At 37.2% G+C, this 21,417-nt stretch overlaps 1 protein-coding gene across 1 annotated transcript; it reads right to left on the reverse strand.

Moving 5' to 3' along the window:
* Positions 1-17,337: 17,337 nt before the first annotated feature.
* Positions 17,338-21,040, reverse strand: LOC124166870 (clustered mitochondria protein homolog). Its single transcript, XM_046544582.1, has 2 exons — positions 20,962-21,040; positions 17,338-19,430 (listed from the first exon to the last, which is right to left on the reverse strand). Exon 2 carries the CDS (start codon positions 19,395-19,397, stop codon positions 18,687-18,689), a length of 711 nt encoding a protein of 236 aa, XP_046400538.1. The 5' UTR covers positions 19,398-19,430; positions 20,962-21,040; the 3' UTR covers positions 17,338-18,686.
* Positions 21,041-21,417: the final 377 nt, after the last annotated feature.

The raw sequence follows: 21,417 nt of genomic DNA on the forward strand, positions 1-21,417 counted from the left end.
TCCTCTGTGCAATAACACCCCAGAAAAAAATTTCGTCTGCATTCCCACGGAGGAAATTAGAAGAAAAGCCTCGATGCATGCCGTCTGTCGGGATGAGCGTTTCGGAAAAATAAGAGTATGATAAACGGAATGATAAACCCGTGTGCTATTTGAGCGAAGATAACTTTAATATTAATAATATTTCCATATTTCATTGACTGAATAACTTGAAACATAGATTATTCGATAATTCGGCCGCCGTAGAATAAAAACTCAACTTCCGAACAAAAATCGAGATAGGTGTTTCTCGATGGTTACGATCGTTACGATGGACTCAAATTATTAAGGCACTTGTCAAATTTCAGTTACGGAAGGACATAGAAAATTCCATGATGTTTAAAATCAAGAGAGGAAATATGAAAATATAGAGCAACGTTGATCCTCATGCATTCGAGTGCCAGCCAAGAAGACAGCGTTTTCTTCTACTGTCGGCGTCAAAATGATGTGCCGCTGTACTTGGCAAATTTATATCCTGGCTTCACTACATGCTATAATAATGAACTATACGTCATTTTAAAGGAAATTTTATCCTAAATTCTGATTTATTTTATTACAAAAAAATTGAAAAATGTAGACACGGTCAGTGCAATAAATGACTCCGCGCAACGAAAAATTAGCCGTTTTGTCAACTTCATGAACTTTGCAACTCAACCTAAGGAAAACTACTACGTTTACAGCATTCATCTTCCACATTAATTTACACTCATCAGTGCGGATTAATAAAATGGCTTTTGGGTATTTTTCGAACTTATATTTTGTTATAAATTAATGAAAATATTTAAACATTATCTTGTCCCATGGTTTACCCCGAAAGATAAAGGAAGTTGTAGATGGAAAAAGAATGGAATCCAGAGGTGGTCACAAAAAATGAATCGCAGCATTCTTTGATTTTATTCTACGCCGTTGCTTGCTTTTCAAAAAAAAAGTTGAGTCACAAGAGGAATGTTCCGCTGCCTTTGATTTGGAAACTATGGAGATAAGAATGGACATGTGTGGATCAGCAATTTCCATTTAGTTGGTTGTCAGGATAAACCAAGGATCCATTTAAAGGTTGTCAGGCCATCGTATAAAGATAGGACTGATGTGCACCACAGGGGAAATGGTGTGTTTGAGGGAAAGTCAAACCCAAAGTTGCCCAAAGAATGCGCAGTTTTATGTTGCTCTTTCCCCAGTTAAAACCAAATAGAAATTGGATTGGGATGATATTTTCACCACGGGTTCCAGTGATAGTGAGAGTGCAGGTGATCACGGTCATCGTCGAAAGTCATCCCTCTAGGATTTCCGATACGGAATTTTTAAGTGACAACCGATCGCAATGACGATGAGCTCGCCTTTAGAGTAGGTTTCAGATATATCGTGAGAAAAGCTCCCAAAATGTATTAAAGACTCTGTTTGGAAAACATGCACATTTTAATGCTAATTTAGGAAGTATTTCATTTCAAAAGTGACTTATTAACACCTGAAGACGTTGTGTTTATTATATTGATCGAAGTGCGATTGACCGATTCTTTCTGCAGAATAGGAAGTGGCTTCGGGGTTTTTAGTCACAAGATGGTAGATTGTGTTGGAAGTTCGTCTATATTATCGCTACTTAATTGAAACATTGATAGTCTGGCTTCCTCAGAGCTTCCTGTCGCCCTCCAGGCAAGGTATTTTTAAGTTGAAAGTATCATCGACAGCTTCGAGGTGGAAATAAGTTCACCATAAGACTCTACCGGACTGCCAAAAGAATACACATTTCACATGAGTATACGCTTTCGCCAATATTATACGCAAGTCTCACTTTGTTATGAACTATAAAACATTACAGATGCACATCAGCTACCTTTCCATTTCTCGGCATCGACTTTCCGAGCCGACGAAGTCTACAGTTTCACTAAAATACCCTGTTATCATGATGGATTCAGTAACAGGAAGCTTGCTAGGATCAGCGTAAGAATAATCATATGCCTTCATCTTTACGCAATCTATCGCTTTCGATGGAGGAGAAATAGATCAAATAATAGCCCTGAAGTCACAATGAACAACTCCGATACGTCTGCACTTCAATAAATGAATCATAACCACGCCGTCGCATGTATTCAATTATGCAACCTATACTATGGCCGTGCCGCCGTGCCTCGTACTGAACTATGACGTCACTTTTCTACCAGCCAATCATCGGGCGTTTTCGCTTCTCACTTGAATTTGAAAATTTTCGTGAACTTTGATGCATTAAATATCGCAAACCACGTCATAAAATAATAAAAAAAACTTTCACCGAGGTATGCAAACATATATTTTTATATAATTTTGGGGCTATTGATTATATCTGAAATATATGCAAGTTCCCTATTCATTCCAGCAACAACAATCTCCATCACATACAAACTTTATTGTGATGTTGTAATATTGTTTCCTTCGATTCTGTAGGTACAGCATTACTACCACACATTCTATAGGCATTGTTAACAACTTATCCAATATCGTTTATCTTAATCTAGCAATAAGTCGTAATTTCCGCAAATGAAAAGATTGAGAATGACGACAACAAACTGTGCCAATGAGTCTTCTCTTGTTTTTACCCTTCTTTCATTGGTGGAGACACGTGAAACTTCGGATATAGTCGGATTTTCCCTGTTTGGGAAGGAGAGGGAATCGTACCGACTGGTTTGAAACCGACGACCTTACAGAATCGCTGAAAGTGTCGTCGTCGGTGCGGAATCCGTTGTCGGTACGGTTTGATGTCCAGTCGGTGGGCTTGAAAGAGAAACCGACCGGTGCGGCACCGACGAAATACAGAATACGGCCCCAGAATAGATTTTAGGCTGCCCATGACGCTTAGCCTGTCGCGCGTAAGTCGGTACTCGTCACACTCCGTCATGAGGTTTCTCACAGTGAGAGGGTAGTCACAAAAACCACATCGAGGTAGGGTCTTCTCTTCAGTGAAGATAAGAGTATGAGTGGGTGAGGGCGGTTATTATTATCAGTCTTGTAATGATGACCTCCACCCTACGACTCCTCTCGACAAAAGAGGGCCACATTGACGTAACCGATTTGATAACTCGCAGTTTGTTATTTGTCACGTTTGTCCATAAGTTACTAAAATGCCGAAGGACAATTCTACACAAAGCTGCCTGTATGCCCTGATAAGGTACAAGTTCCGAAACCTGCTCCTACAGCGTGAGTGTCATTTTCGCAGCTGCATATGCCTTTTTGAAGCTTAATATCGACAAAAAGTTTTCGAATACATCAAACTTGGATGGAATAGTAACAGGAGATGAAGGTAGGTCCATTTCTTCTTTATGTGAAGGTAATTAGGTCGAAGAAGTGGAACCATTTCATCATCTACTTGTGGATAAAATACAATTTTCAGCTCTTTATGTAACTATTTACTGATAATGAAACAGTCTAACTCAGCCGGTAGTCTCATTAAATAGTTCCGTTTAAAGTGTAACATTGAATCTATTCACCAGTAGATGATTTTCCTAATTTCACGATTGCATGAGTAATTTTCCACGCGGCAGATCGATTTAATTTTTCTGTGACCACGTTGGAGCTGATCATCAACTACTTAAAGCACTGATACGAGATAAGAAAAACTACTGGATTTTCTATTTATGGGACGCAATGATTCGTATAATTTCTCTTTCAATGAGTCCTAACGAGAAGGCAATTTTTGACTTCTGAAGTACATTTTTTCCAAAATATTGTAAATTTGCTACATTTTCGAGCAAAACCATAGCAATGATAACATTGTGTGGCTATCATTAGAGCAGCAACAACGTGAGCAAATTCCACCGTTGAGCCAGCCGCGCGGTTGCTTTGCCGGCCTACACTTGTCCCATACTATCAAATTTGGGCAGGATTTTTCACTTTTTAGTGGACATTTTTCTCTACCTTTAAAACATTCAATTAATATTTTATACTAACTTAGCATTAAAATATTTGTCGATCGAGTCTCGTAAACCTCATAAATATTTAATTCAACTCCAAGAATTTTTTTTAAATTTAGTATTTATTTACCCAGCACCCACTAGTACAAAAAAACAAATGTTTTTTTTTACAAGTATTTTTGCATAGAACGAGGTTTTCAGAAAAAATGCTTCGAAAGCAGCGAAAAAATAGCTGAACGCTTCACGAGCGAAGTTTTAAAAAACTCGATTTAATGATAATAATGGTCATGAAAATGGATTAAAATAGGAAAGTTAAAATTTTGTGGAAAAGCTTCAGCCACTGTTAAATCATGGAATATACTTTCTATGGTAAGTTAAATTCAATTATTTTACGAATCCTTGAATATCTTAAAATTCATCCATTTTTTGCGGAAGTTAATGTGAACGCATTAAATCTATCGGTCTTGACAGGACATCTCTAGCCCCTTATCTCACTTATTGACGCGAGGAGTGGTGAACTACAATTTATACTTCCGCTGCTTAGCTTTTCCTTTATCTTAAACTCGGTCTACGTTATTTCCTTTTCCGGCCTGAGTCTTGTTAGAGTCCCGTCTTGAATCACCATACTTTTTCTCTTGCACCTCGTGATTAACCCAGGGCCAAAGAATTTCAGCCAAAATTTCTATTTTCACGTATTTTCGTTGACACTAGGCTGATATATCACGTTAAAAATGAAATTTAGCTCTCATTTTCTTTCCAACTCGTCTGAGATTTCGTGACTTTGTGTATAATTACTCTGACTACTCTTATGACAAAAAATGTTCGTAATAATCACAGAAATTTTTACATTGGATATCGCACTTAAAAGGACATTTTTACAGTCCTCGTAATTTTATCAAGAGTCAAAAAGTGCGGCCAAAAGTTAATTTAAGCAAGGTGCAAGCGAAAAAGTGTGGCAATTCAAGACAGACCTGAAACGAAACTTGGATCCTTCTAGGTATGACATCCATTGTAAACATTACAATGAATAATTATCAAAATTTATTTTTACATTAGATTAATGTTAGTAATTAAGCCATTGGTCTAATTGAGCCATAACCAGTCCACCATCATTACCTCTATTTGACACCCGGTTTCCCCACTATTTCTTTCTGTACACCCTGAGTATTTATTTACGGATCAAATAACACGCCAAAATACATGAAGAACAATATCTGAAACCTTTTTATTCCATTTCAATGTTATTCTGCCATAGTACGGATTAGTTGCTCTGTGGATTTCCCAAATAACAATTATTGCATTCCTTGGTGTCCAATAAAAATGCATTTGCCACAGACAATTCATTTTTAGCGAGTCATTTTCCCTCCATCATAGCCTAGTTCACTATACATCACGAAAATACACCTAATAATTTGACACATTGATAACAGAAATGTGCATGAATCTAGAAAACTTAATCGGACAAAATGATGCATGCCCGACCTTCTAGGTAGTGTTAAAAACCTTAACTCTTAGCGTAAAGGCTCTAGCAATACCTTGGCGAAAATGGCCGGATAATACCATCAAACTTCTATTTCCTAGCTAGCGCTGGCATACTTTAATTGCATTAATTCGAAAGGATAAACCTGTGTAGTCATAATGAGGTATTTTTCATTTGGCGCTCATATCTAGAGAAAAAACATGGTCCGAACAAACTTTTTTCGTTTCCGACGCGATTTGACGCAGCTTGTGACCACATACAGAAATTTGTAATAGCATGGAAATAATGGTTAATTATCTTCGTTTAATAGCAGCATGTGTGTTAACAGCTCCGTTATTTCACATACCTTTACGCGATCCAGCACGACTTTTCTTTACTGCTACGTTACTTTACACTACTTCACTGCTTCTATAGTGTACTTGTTAATGCAGAAGACATCAAGCGGCATATAAAATGATACTCACAATCTTACTTGAAATTTTGGGCTAAAATCGGTGGAAAAATAGCTAATGAATAAGAATGCAAACATAATATAGCTATACTACACTTATGAGTAGAGATATGCGTAAATACGTTTGTTTAATAAATAAATAGTGTAAAGCTTGTACTCCCTGTAGATGAAACTTTATATATCAATTTAAACAGACCGATTTTACGAGACTGAAATTTATGAAGTGTCTTTTAACCCCTCATAACCCAATGTTGTTTCTAAGCAACATCAAAAATGTGTAAATTTTCTGCTATTTTTAGGAAATATCTAATCTACGCATTATTTTGTGGTGTGAATTTTAATAACAAAATATTTAGCAGCCACGATAATTATGATTGAGTGCAAAATTTAGAAGTTTTCGAAGTGAAAAATCTTGAAATTTGATTTCTCCCAGAAGTAGCTCTGGGTTAGAAAGGGTTAAACATTTGTGCAATACATACAATGTATACATTCATGCCATATATTCCATGTTGGAAGGGTTCGCACTAATGAACATAATTACAAATATGGCATCTGATATTGGATACAATTCAAAACATCCCCCCAATAAATAAGTCGAAAAATTGATTAATGGCCAGCTGATTTGATTCGGGACTACTGCGTAGTGTGAGTGAAAAATTCAAATAGTACGTTATAAACAGTATATTTATACAATCGCAATGTTGTATCGCGTCATCATCCGAGAATAGAAAACTAATCGCCATAAATTCTTTTCGAATATTATCGTTTCCCTCGAGGTATTGAACTCCCTTAATACGTTCATGTTGATCGTATTAACCGTCTATTAAAAAACAGGGAGAGTTTTTTTAATAATTTGATGTGCAATTCGGCACATCGTTATTGCACACTGGTCTGAGAATTATATTATCCAACTCAGGGGTGCCCGATGTGAAGTTTTAATGACGCAAAGAGCGCCATTGAATTTTAATGACTCGTGCATAACTATTTTGAGATGAATACAGCAAGGATGAGAAGATTTGCTACGAAAAAAATATTTCGCTTCCCTAGAATTCGAACCCGGACCCGGTCCTGCGAATATTGCTTGGTGGTGTGACAGACTAAAACGCCCGACCGGAAATCGTGAGATTCGGGTTCGAATCCCGGTTTTGCCAAATATTTTCACATGGGAACGTCATCCGTGGTGGCATTAAATTTGCACCGTTGCGCATGACTGCGAAGAAAGTCGCTTGTTTCATGCGGTTATCCATTTTGAGTAGATATAAAAATTCACTTACTTGTTAGTGACGAACACAATTCAATGGAATATCAGTAAGATAGAGAGCGGGTTTCATTTATAGATAAATACTCAGTTAGGGAGACAGTATGTGAACTGTTGCACGATAATTCAGCCCGCTGGAGAAGAAACGGTCAATTTTAAGAGATTCTCATACGAAATGATTCCATCAATAGGTTGTGTAAATTGAACTAATTTTTTATATTCAAACCAAAAAAATATCATTTTTATAGACTACGTTCCGAAAACATTATCTTCAACATCAGGATCCTCGATAGGCCAATATTAACATAGATAAACCACAGGAATGTTTTGACTATAGCCAACAATTAATAAAGCAAAATCACACACAAAGGATAAAATCATATCAAAGTTACTTTCGAATAATGAAAACATACCATTAGATCCAATCTACCGATGTATTTAATGTAGGTCTACTCTGAACCAGCGTTGTTACTACTAGAATTGCATCTATATCGTTATAAATGTGTAAATAATTCACATTAATTAAATCATTGACAATTAAATTGACAACCCGCTGCAGCTGCATGCCGTATGGTGAACTCAGAGCATGAAAGAAAACCTCAACATCCCACATCTAACTCGTTGTCTTCATTGACTTATCATTTGCTTTTCACGCCATCACTTTTTTAACGCCTGCGGCCTACGTCAAATTCTTCCGGAAACCGCACAAGTAGCGGATACGTCTGCGGGTGTCCAACGTCACGCCTCGCTAGACGTCTTACAGTCGTAGCAACCGCTGCCAGGTGATTACCACCCACGCATTCATCTTTATGGAAGTAGGTTCGCTATTGCGCGGCTCAAAACCATTTTCTTAATGTATTTTTTTTTTTACTTTCTGTATTTATCATTTTTTTAAATTGCCATCATAGATAGCATTCATCGAGGTTAAAATCAAACTAATAATAATATGAATACGCAACGATTCAAATGCCTTCTCCCTGGTTGCGTATTTAACCAATTAATAGAACCCGCTTTCCATCTAAGTTTTTTCTGAAATTTTATTGAATAATGTACAGTCACTTTCAAAGTTTTAGAAAAAAATTAATGGCGCTACTGCTGCTTCTCAAGAAAATTCAGTTTCCCTTCCTCCTTTTAAATCCTAGGTTATTCATGGGAATTATTATATCTGTGCATGAATATATATATGAGCCGCTGAATTAGTCATTTAAGAACACAATGGGTTTACACAATACAATGGAGCTCATTATAAACAAATAAAATAAATTTATACAGGGAAAATGTAGGGATTAACGGTTACGTTATAGTGAAAATAAGATGAAATATAAAAGAGAGGAAGTAACAACAGGAGTTATGCATTTTTCAGAGTTTTTATACAGCGAAAAAATCTTTGCTTGAAAACTGACAAAGAGACAATACTCCACATCCTTTGGAACACTTCCATAATCGTGCTCCGACAACAGAGAACGATTGTTCCTAGGATAAGATTAAAAAAAAAAGGTGCAAAGAATGTGGCTGATTCGATCCTTATATGATATATCCGACAATTTATCCAGCAATTTGATCCTACAGTAGCGCTTTTTTAATATGCATCACGTGATTTGACTTCAATTACACCATCCATTTACGGATAGCACAGTAATAGTACGATGGCGTGCCTTGGCTCCGCCTTCTTTCGTAATTCTGCAGGAATAGCGAATATTATACCAGTTTTGTTCAAAATGACAAATACGTTGTTTTGATAAAACATTTAGAAATAATATTCGTATGCAAAGACAAGTATCTCCGTTAGAACCTGTATAAAATTTCGGACTCGATATCCATAAAATTTATTTACCTTGGAAAGTCAATATTTTGTAGCCGTATTTTTTTCGTTAAAATATAGTTCTAAGTGAGCATTTTATATGTCCTCATCTCTTCTCGATAGTTGGAATACTGAATCCAAATCAGAGGTATTTCCTTCAAAATAAATTAAATATTTTCTAAGCTTATCTAAGGCTGACTCTGTAAAAACTTCTAAATTTATTTTTATTTCGGGACGAAGACACAGCGAATAATCGCAAAATATTGTTAATTTGTTTGTATTTTTAGTGTAAACTCGGAATCTATCGGCTTTCAACGAATAACTTCTCAGTTCATAATTAGAATACTTAACCCTTGAACGGCTAGCGTGCACATATGGGCACAGCTGCAATGGTCTGAAGAATTGCGAATAAATTCTGGCCCAAAAATTATAGAGCATGCTGTCTTCGCCAAAAATGATTACAATATATCACTTTATTCTGTTCGTGTGCTTACGGCCAGCATTTATACCAGCAGTAGACTGTGGCATGATAGGTATTCTTACTCACTCTGTTCGAGGCGGCAAAATAGGAAAAATGGCGAAGTGTCTTCAGTAAATGCGATTTTTTTCCTTTTTATTTTTGATACTCCGCTAACTATTACATCTTATCCTCATAATGAATGTTGTCAACTTCGGTTTCTTTTGCCATCATTGTGATATATTTCGTATAAGACAAGGAATTTGAATTTATTTTTGGGTGATCCCGTATGGGCACGCAAGCTGGTAGATAGGGGTGTCTTTTTTGATAGATGTTTATGGCTACAAATGTCGTTATTGGGCCTGTTATCAAATTATTTCGATGTAAAACGCAAAGTTTTTGTCAACCTTTCATTATTTTCTAATGCCATCCGATTTTAACGACTTCAATATTTTTTACTGTATTTTTTGTGATATATATCCATTTATTTTTAGTACAAAAAATACACTTTCTACTATTCAACACTTTTATTCGTGGTGCTTGCGTTTTACTTTGCTCAACTATCTATAATGAAGAATTATAGGGTTATTTTCTACCACTGGTATACACGGCCAACAGTCAAGGACATGGTGGAAGGGGAAAGGATGTTTGATAAATACAATGATGAAGCTCATGGTGAAGCACTTTGTACCGCGTATAAAACTTTGAAATAATAAAAAGTAGATTGAACCTTGATTACATCGACCACATTGAACTCGTGGCCAAATCTTCCATCTGAGTCCAATTCCTGGTCGTAAGTCGCAGGGAGACAATCAAGGCGAGAGTGAACAAGCAAACACAGGGCCGGCCCTAGCAGGTGCGGGGCTAGGGGTGAACCTTCAGTGCGGGGCCCTTCACTTAAAATATTAAACACTATACCCCATCTACAAACTCGAGCATTTTGAATTCCTACCACTCTCTGCAACATCATGTTCAATTGACAACATAGCAAGAGAACTTAGACGTTCCTGTGAGATGCTACTTCTTAGATAAGTCTTGATGAGCTTCAAGCGTGAATTGCACAATAAAAACTACGGCATTATTATTCCTTTTTCATAATATTATTTTTTGTCTAGCACGGACTTAACAATACAGTGATAGTTGAATTAGCGTTTTCAAAACTATCGTATATTTGATTTTTTTTTTCACGAACGCGGGGCTCCCCAAAGCGCGGGGCCCGGGGCGTTCGCCCCGCCGTAAGGCCGGCCCTCAGCAAACATTACAAGCTCCGTCAGTTTTAGTCCTGAACATGATGGAGGAGACAGCAAAATGACCAAAGCCGAACGTATTGGCACGAGATGACTTGGCATCCGCTAACGTAAGATTATATTCCTCGAAATGAATTTCGCAGCATTTCCCGGTAAAGCTGTTGATGTTTCCGAAATTTTCATGACGGAAGAAATTTATTTTTCTCTGTTCTATTCTATTCTGCAGGAAGAGTATTTTTGGGAGAGTGGCGATGACGTCCGAATCACTCTGGTGTATAATGCCATTCGCAAGGTTGCAAAATGTAATGAGGGTTTATCACTGTGCAGATAATAATCACAAAGATAACAGTGGCAAACTGTGCACACTTAAGCCATTCATAAATGTGATAAAGCACGTTTGTTCAGAAAACTATGTTTAACCCCCGAGCTAAAATACGATGAATCCATGATAAAATATTTTGGCAATCATGGCTGCGAACCGTTCATACGGGGTGAACCTATAAGTTTCTGCTTTAAAATAAGGTGCTTAAATACTCCTCAAGATTACTTGGTGGACTTCAGCATATAGAAATTAGGGACTGAGTGTTGAACAAAAAAAATAACTACCATAAATTCGTCGGTAAATTCTCTTCCTATTTGTTTATCGAGTTGGACAATTTACTAGAGCAAGCATTAAATCTTACCTTTTCCATTTCTTATGACAATTTGTTTACTAGCATTCCTCTAATAAGTCAGTTAAAATCTCAAGGATAAGAGGGTACTGGAACAGTTCTGAGAAAAAGACTACTCAAAGGTATCCCATTGTTCGAAAAAACAGCCTGCTAAGCAGCCTCGCTTTCGCACGGAAGAAAAACCAGAATATTGTTATTGTTAGATAGAATGACTATTCGGTGGTGACTTTCAAGTCATCTTGTCAATGTGTACACCCACTCATAAAGGTCACGAGATTCCCACGTGTTACCTCAAAAGTGGTACAAGTTAGGCAGCCAGCAGTGTTCTCCAGCTACAATATATAGATGGGCGGAACTTATCTCACGGATCAAAATATTAACAGGTACAGGAATGTTATCAGAGGAAAAAAATGGTGATGGTCCAAATGAAGCTATCTCCTTGATGCTGTCATTGCAAATGCCTGGATCTGTATGGAAAATTCTGGTTCAAATATACCGCAGCAAGCCTTTAGGCGAGAGATTGCACAAGTGTTTTTGTAACGAAGATGTACCTTTCCCAGACCTATTGGTCGTGTTTAACATTCCCAATCAAGTGCAACCAATCATAGAAAGACTGATGACGTAAGGTATGATGGCAGTGATAACCAATATGTCCCGTTAGATAGACGCCGATGCTCTTATGAAGAATATTCTTCCCGCGCGTGCTCGGAATGTGCGACATAGGTCTTTGCCTTCAATGAAATTCTGACTATCATACTCGGCAATTTAAAACCCAATTTATAGTATTCGAAGACTCTACCGGCAATATAGGACTAATTTTGTTAATAAACCCATTGATAACGTGTTTTTTCATTCAATAACTGATTTCAAAACTGAGTTTTATACTGTTAAGTTCTTTGGACAGCTAAAAAAAATGTTTAAACCGAAAAAATAAAGTATAATGATTTTAAATTACTTCAAATTGCCAAATAAAAGAAGTATTATAGGTAAATGCAAAAATATATAGCATATAACGCAATAAAAATGAGAACTTTGATGGTACGAGCGATTTTTCTGCAGAATGCAGACCGGTGGCCGGAACGGCTAGCGTGCCCATATGGGCACACCCCCTCAAGCAAGATTGAATCAACATCATATTAAAACTAAGTGTTTACCTGAATGCTTGGGCAGTAATTAAGCAGTTTTTAACGGAAAAACAAAATAAAACTCCGAATAAAAACTTCGCTGCTAAAGGTTAAAACTCCGCTGTTGATACATATCAACAAAAAATTTTATCCCTAAGAATTTTCTCTTAGACCAAAACCGTTTGTACACCAACGCCATTTAAAAATTGTTGTTTTTTTGTCCTACTTCGCTCAAATACGCAGTTTCGCCGTAATTCAGTAAACAAGCCTTTGATATTAATTACAACATTCGCCATGAGAAAATCTTAAGGAAAGCTTAGTAAGAATTAGGGATTATCCCGATTCTTATGAAAACCGTCGGGCGGTTCGTCCTGTCGGAATGCAACCAGCTAAACCACCAAGCCAAATTTCTAGACCAGGTAAACGGAGCGGGATATTTTCATGGCGAATTTCACATATGGTGAGAATAACTTTGAAAAAGTGCTTGAGACCACGAAATAAGTCATTTGTTGCATGTATTGCTCAATAAGCCTAAACCGGTTTTATTTTTACGCACTTTTTCATAACTTGCTTTGTCTGTTTCACCGATGTAACTTTGTAATTGATTTTTTAATCATTTACCATTTTCTTATCGGGTTGACATCTGCTTCCTCCTGATGACAATACGATATTAAATAACCAGACGTTTGAAATTATGACCCACTGTGCTCTAATTGGTTAAGTAAATTTTCAAGGGGAAATTTTGCTCCAAATTTTCTCAATAATGTCATTAGTTATGACTGTTTTGGCAGAAATTTATTTAACAGCTGTGGTGAAATCGATTACGTGAGACATCGTTAAAAGGTAGAAAATAAAAATACAATTAAAAAGTTTAGAAAAACACTCTTCTTCCAAACACAGTATAAAATGGTCTAAAAAATAAGCTCTTCATCACTCGGAAAATAAAGCGTTGGTGCTGATTAGATATTAATATATCGCGTTCCAATTCTTAATCACCGATCATGCTCTTCTACACTCACTTCTAGTAAACACAATCAGCACCCAAGCTTCATTCTCCGAGTGATGAAAAGCTCATTTTTTACTTTATAGTGCATATAAAATTTTTTTTGAAGAAGGGCGTTTTTATAATCTTTTTTTATTTTATTTAGCTCATTGTTTTTGATTTCCTTATACCTATCACTCAGCGCTGATCCATGAGTGATAAATCACAAAAAAGCCATTGTTGAGGATTTATTTTGCGCATCTCAACAGTTCTAGCAAATCATAGGTGTGAAAGAAGCCCTTGAGATATTAGTGCTATTTGTAAGGCTAACAAATGGTACACGTCAGTTTCATCAAGACACGCAATCATACAAGGCAGCAAGGGCGTACCCAGGATTAAAAATAGGGGGTATGGTCGTTCAAATTGTAACATTTAAGCATGGAAAATGTGAATGAAACCAACATTTAAAAAAATTATAACAGCGCTTTATTAGTTTTGAAAATTAATAGATTGAAAAAAATATTTTTATTTTAGGTGCATGTCTTATACAAATATAATCTTTCGTGGGTTTAAAGAAAATTTGTAGAAAACTTTTCCATTCCTGAATTTCCTGAAAGGTTTTTGCCATCTTTGCCTCTAGCTGCCTCCCTCTGGGTACGCCCATGCAAGACAGTGCAAACAGTGGACTTGCGAAGCAAAGTTTTTAGCCGAGGCCGTAAGTATGTCACATCCCTTCGGTGGCTCCTGTAGAGTTGACTTATTCCTCCTCCTCTCTACTGCAGTACAGGTAGGCCTCCATGTGACAATTTTCCTTTATCTCCAAAATTCCCCGACCGCTAACTTACCCGACGTGACGACAGGAAATGCTTGAGTGAGATCACGAGTTTGGTGTTCTGAGAAACTGAGGGCTTTGGAATGCTAAGAAAATGGATCTACCATAGCAATGCAAATTGAAGCGCAGCCCGAAGAGGAAAAATTGTCTATTGGAGATGAAAAGAGGTATTTGTTATATTATACAGGACGAGCACTATTCTTTCTTTAATTTCTTCATTACGAATATTACCACAATCTTATTATGTTCCAATAAAAAATAATCCTAGCATTAATAAATCATTCTACGGATAACCATGGATAACTGAAGGCATAACTCATGGATGCTTGATGGCGCAAAGTCGTAATTTAAATCAAAGCGTAATAATAATGGCTATGAAAGGGAAGTCTTCTAAAAATAAAAACTTAATGAGAAGATTCAGAGAACTTAGTTGGCCACATTATGAGGTATAATGGACAGATGAAAACAATTGTAAAGGAACAGAGGGAAGGGAAGAAGGGCAAAGGGCCCGAATGAGTTACATATGACAGGCTATAAAGTATGTAAAAGTGAAGGAATACGTCGCTATGAAAAATCCATGATTAAAGCACAAATGGTAATATCCACACTATTTTATTTATCACTTAACCGACCATGGTGTCGACAGTTGGTGTCATTTCGACACCATGGTCGGTTAAGTGATAAATAAAATAGTGTGGATATTACCATTTGTGCTTTAATCATGGATATATCATTATTCCAAAAAAATAAAGCCGGAAACGATTTTATACGTTCGCTATGAAAAGGCTAGCGGATAGGAGAATGGAACGGAGAGCTGCGTCAAACCATTCTTAAGAATGTTGACTAATGATGATGATGCTTATTACCTGAGCAAGAACCTTTTTTCCTTGGTTATAATTTAAAACAAATGTATATAGAGCACTCGCCGGTACAGGAATTATATTCGCGCCTTCGGCGTGGTTATTCAGTGAAAGGTGAGCTATTTAACTTATTTAACTATATAAATCATAGGGGTAGATTAAAAGCTCGTTTCTTCTGCACTTACAGCCATATTGCAACTTGGAGCGGCTTCTCAACTAAAATCAATGGGAAGAGTATAGAATATATATTTCACAGATATGAATACTAACGGTCTAGACACTTTTCAAGGGGACACGCTACCTTAATGAAAATCGTCGCGCTCGAAAAATATCAGCGATCTTTTGCTCCCTGACTTGGTATGTAAGCATTGTGCAATACCGTGTTTATCATATACGCCACTACCCCAGTTCCTACAACTTTTGTATGCCGTTTGTTCATTATTGATCGTTCTTTTCGGGGATATCTAACTTAGTTAAATTGAATCCTATAAATACCAAACAAATCTTGGCTGAGGATTCAACAATTAATCTCAAAATGGTCGAGATGGCGCAACCATATCTTTGATACTTACTCAAAGCTCTCGTTTAATTAAGCTCAAATATTTATTGCCTCAGACAATTATAATCGCACATTTTTGTCCAACCATAATTATTCAATGTCCTTAAAAATCCAGAGTACTGAATAAAATGTCGAAAAGGCTGGAATGGACGCCCAAGAAAAACCATTTTCATAGTAACTGCAAAGTGCATTAAAAAAAACGTTTGCGTTGCCATAGCTCAGTAACTAAGAAGTTGCGACCAAAATCATAGACAAAAAATGCTTTAAAAAGTCTCTCCTAACACCTCCTAAAGTATTGCCGATTCCTCCTGAAACTACCTGTATGTAATGCTAAAGATTTCAACGTCTTCTCCCAGATTTACACTACACTGTTTCCAATTGCCACTGTCAACTTTCTAGTTCCTAGAAACAAATTTTCCACATCGGATTAGCGGAAGCCACAGGATTTTAATCTTCCAACGTCAGGAAACTAATATTTTCAGAATAATTGCAGTATTTATTGAGAAAAATGTCCTTCCCAGATGGAAATAGAACATTTTCAATAGCACAAGGACTTGAGCGTGTCGTGACGCATGCACTACCACGTCAGACGCTTCAATCCTTGCGGTTGAGGCCAGTTCCCGTCTCCGATCATGAGTGTTCGAAATGATCGCGTCAGTCGTATGAAGCACGACTTGCGACGCTTCACAACCGCTTGATTATAGTGTTGTGAGTCATAAAATGATGAGCTTTGACGCAGACAGTGGTTTCGCAGATGATCATTCTCCCAAATTTAAAAAAAATACCTAGGTCGAAATAGGCACCAAATAAGATCCAAGATAGGTCAAAATAAGCACCAAGCAACGTGATGGCTTGGTGGGTAGAACGATAGGCTACGTTTCATAGATGTTCGTGGTTCGCATTCGGGAGTTACACTTGGCCGCTCACTCAATCACTCACTGATTCAACCCGTAGGTTTCTTTGGATAGGTGAGGATAGAGCTCACCTCGAACTAAGACTCAGACATGTTGAAATTGACACATGGAAGTCAATTTATTTCTATCGGTCACCTTGCGTTCTGAGGATATTGCTTCGGAATGTTCGAAGGCTTCATTCGTCCTATATTCGAACCTCTCTTCATTTAGTATCTATGGGGTTACCTTGCAAAACATACACGCTTGGGCACAGCTGGACAAAAATCATCGCGGTGCGAAGTCAGCCAGGTAAGGGAACTCGACGGAAAAATATTTTGTGATAAAAATATAAAAAAGCTTTTCATTAAAAGACAAGTCGGGAGGTGACACAATAAAAATCGCCTAACAAAATAGTAAATTTTAGCTTGAACTTCAATTTTATCGGTTAATCGCCTGATTTTTTTGATGAAATCATTTTGATTCAGGTATTAGCTATTGAAAATTTGTGCGAACAAAAACACTTAAACATTCAGGAGCTAATTCCTCTCCATTAAAACGAATATGATTTAAAATAATCACCAAGGGTCTGTTAATTTGCAAAATCGACCTTAAGCGGACAACATGCGATTATTTTCACTACATATTTTAAACTTAGAATGCACTTTTCACGATATAAGCTTGCCGAATTTTCCCTGTTCGTTGTAACGTATAACCGTATCCGGATATTAGTTACATTTCATCGCACTTCATGAGTATAATCGCCGCAATGTTGATTCTCTAGTTGTAAAGTAAAAAATATAAACACCGATTCATGAAAAACATACATATATTTGACTGCCGGCAGAGAGAATGACATTATTTACACATGCATAATTAAGTCGTTTCACAGAGTTGCAGAGGTAGTTTGTTGGATTAGGCTACATATCATCAGGGGCAGGATAAAGGTTGTTGTTCTGGGGTTTTCAGTGATTCACTACTTTTCAGGATACCTACCATGGCTTCAATATCTCCTAAAAGAAACCTGGATGCGGGAGAATTCTGAAAAGACGTGAAACGTAAAGGCTAAACGCATAATCAATATATCACTTTGTATAATTTTCAGGTGATATAAAAACTTGCGTCGGATAACCATGAAAATTATAACAATTGTTCTATTTTCTGAATAAATATTGATTATGGGAGATATGGGTTAATCACAATATTTCTTAACAGGTTTTCCTTCTGTCGCAGGTTTTCGCTATTAATATGCCTCATCATACCAACTATTCAAACCTGCATACGTGAAGATGAAGTTTTTTCTGACATTGAATTGAAACAGTCTTAGCAATCAAACTTATGAATTGAAATTGTTAGTAGCTGTGATGAAATTCTAAACCTCAAAAATAACATTTCAGTACTTGCTTCAGAATCTGTAACCGGTGTCATACTACACCATATCTATATGCAAAATTGACATTGACGCGGAGGACGAAATTCAGTGTGAATGCAGACACACCAGGTTCCACGCTACTACACACTCACTACTTAAATTTTGATAGAGGAGAAAGGTTTAAGATTATTTACAATTGGAGTATAAAAGTTAAGATTACTCAGCATTTCATAATGCTTTGAGATTGGACGACGACAACTAGGTAACTAACAAGTAGTTAGTTCCGCAACAATTAAGAATTCAAGTAGCTCAGCGAGTACAATAATCAGCTCACCAGTCACAAGCGCATAGCCAGAAGTCTGTTGTTGAGGGAGAGGGAGAGCAATGTCTTCTACAAGTGGTTACTACTTATTCTTTAGTTCTTCCCATTTGACAGCCTAAATAGAGGTAAAACGTGTCCCACTGATATAGCAATCAATCGCAAGACTTCGCCAGTAATTCTTAATTTTGAATTCACACAGAAGTTGTATAAAGCAAATAATAACATATTACCAAACCTAATGTGGTGGCATCGGTTTTACAAAATGCAACCCAATACAAAATGTTGAGGGGAACCAGAATAAATTTCGGGGATTCCGAAACCTGTACAGGCTCCCTGGCTACAAATCTGCAGCATCCAGCCTCGGCTTCTGGCCTGGTTTCACGCACAAGTGGAGAACAACCAAAATAGCGAGTTTACTAAACCTTGTGCTCCATGTGATCCAATATAATAAAGGCTAAACAATGTCTCACATCACCACGCAAGAGTGGTTTTCTTTCTTGATCTTTCTAATTTCCTCCATAAACTCTACGTTCTTCACCGTGAGCTCATGGTCCTTGCCGAGAACAACCTGCATCGTCTCCAGCAAGCATCGGAACATGTCAATGGCGACGTCGTACTGCTCAAGGTGAAAATGGAGAGCCGCTATGCTCTGCTTTGTGATGAGGTTTCGCTGATGATTCTTGCCATGCAAGCCAGCCTCGATTTTGTACACCTCCTTGTATATCTCGAGCGACTCCGCGTATCTCCCTATCTTGGCAAGAACGTATGCCATGTTGTCTCTGGCGACCAACGTCAACTCGTCGCAGACACCGTGACAGCGCTTGCTGCGCTCGTAAACGTCACCGAAGATGACGAAAGCTTCGTGAATTCTACCCTGGCTCATGAGAGTCCAAGCCAACTGGTGCCTAGTGGACAGGGTAGAATGATCGTCCTCACCTAGGAGTTGCCTCCGCTCTTCGTAAACCTCCTGAAACACGTCGAGGGCAACCTCATACTCTCCTCGAACCACGAGAGAGTTGCTGTTTTCGTGCATTGCGTTCAGGATCATAATCCTGTAGTCCTTGTCGCTTATTTGGGAGACCCTCCTCGTATCGCAAGGTTGCCCGCATCTTGGTAAGTTCGGAATTTCCTCGGCCGTGTCCTGTCCTACCGCTACTTCTTTGTCATCCAGAGACATCGTCCCCTACAGAAAAACGCTGACGGTTTCCTTCTGAAATGTAAACAAGAACGTTCTTCTAAAATGGTTTTCCAGTTTCCACCGAGAAACGAAGTAGTTATTAGTATTTTTATTTGAATTTTATTATTGGTATTGGAATTGTATTATTAGTATTAATACGTATTGTTTTCCTGAAAGTTTCGATGCACAAATGGAGTTTCAAGAGGAATCTGTAATACCTCAGGAGGTGGTAGGGGAGACAATTTTTGTCCATAAACATGGGGTCGCAACTCTTTATTTACTGAGCTAATGTAGGGCTAATATTCTTTTGGATGCACTTTGCAGTTACCATGAAAACGATTTTTCATGGGTATCCCGACTTTTTGACATTTTATTTATTACTCTTTATTTTTAAGGACATTAAACAATTAATTTTGGACGAAAATGTGCGATTATAATTGTCTGAAACAACTAATCTTAAAATGGGTGATATTGCGCAATCGTATTGTTGACACTCGCTCAAAGGTCTCGTTTAATTAAGCTCAAAGATTACATTTTTCACACAATTACAATCGCAATTTTTCGTCCATCCTTAATTATTATTGTCCTTCCAAATCCAAAGCATTAAACAACCAAGAATATGTCTACTTGACGTTATTTTGGGATCAGAGAAAATACAGACAGCGCCTAAGGTGAGTTAACTTCCTTTCGTTATAAACAAAATACTCAGCTTTAACCTTTCTTTCGTTATTGATCACAGTAAAATTTACTTTTTCCTATAGTTAAAGATAAGATTATCTCAGGGTAACTTTTTGGCTGAATTCTCCCAAGTGTTCCGTCGAAAGTTAAGGTTCATTTTGAACCAGAGAGCAATTAACGGATACACACCGAGAAGTTTACAGAGAATGCAAGATATATAATTCAATTCAATCTCCCAATTTTTTTTCTAATTAATTAAAATCCAAATTACTCGTCAATCATAACCAAATAGATTGTTTACGGAAAATTAGTCGGCGGTAACGGTTTTCGAAGAAGCGTCAACCACTCATGGGTAAGAGAATAAAGATATCACTGGGAGAAGAAAAGATGCAAGTAATCACAAGAGATGTAATGCGCGGTCTAAAACAAGTTTGATGAACTACTGAAAGTCTCGAGGTGAACACTGGTACACTGTAAAAGCCATATTGAAACTTTTACTACAAATTTGTCCATATAAACGCGTCATCAAATGTGGATGTATGTCAGAGAAACATATCCTTCCCGTAAAAGCGTTAACTCACCAAAGGAACATATTCTCAAAAACGATCATTAAAAATAAAATCAAATTCTGGGTACCCAACGAGATTAAAAGGCAACAGATGACATCGAAATGGATTCAAGATCAACAGAAGATAAAAGAAACATCTAACTTTTAACTTCCACATCAAAGCTTTCAGACAGCAGAGAAATACGACTTTTCTACCTCAGACTTTTTTACAATAATCATCAGAATAAATTCGTCTACTATTTTGTCATATCATAAATCATAGAAAACATCACTGTACAGAAATAAATTACAAGCAAAATTTATAAAAACAACTCCCACCTCACATTAGTATCCGCTCATCAGCTACCAATTCACTCCTCGTCAATCCACGCTGCGGGTTATCGGAAAACCGCAATCTAATCACACCAAAGTTATCTCAAATACGACTGACAAACGAATTCGAACGTATGGATATAAAACTCGCGGCCATAAATCACTTTCCCGGTGACGAACGGCAAGAACGCAATACAGTTGAGTTGAAGCAGCAATAAGATTCCTGCGAGCCCAGAGGAGGATCTAGGGGGCAGAGGGGGTTATGGTCCCCCTCCTATTTAGTTGAAACATACACTAGATAAAATCGAAATTTTTGGAGGGTACCACTTTGCACAAAAATATTTAGTTATATTTTCCGGTACTTACTATTACGGATTGAATTACAAATTAATTTTCAATTAATGGTACGTTTGTCTTTTTTAGTCAAATAATTAGACTAAAACAGCTATTTTTGAGTCTCGA

Source organism: Ischnura elegans, chromosome 10 (genome assembly GCF_921293095.1).
Source record: "Ischnura elegans chromosome 10, ioIscEleg1.1, whole genome shotgun sequence".
In the NCBI taxonomy this organism is placed as follows: domain Eukaryota; kingdom Metazoa; phylum Arthropoda; class Insecta; order Odonata; family Coenagrionidae; genus Ischnura; species Ischnura elegans.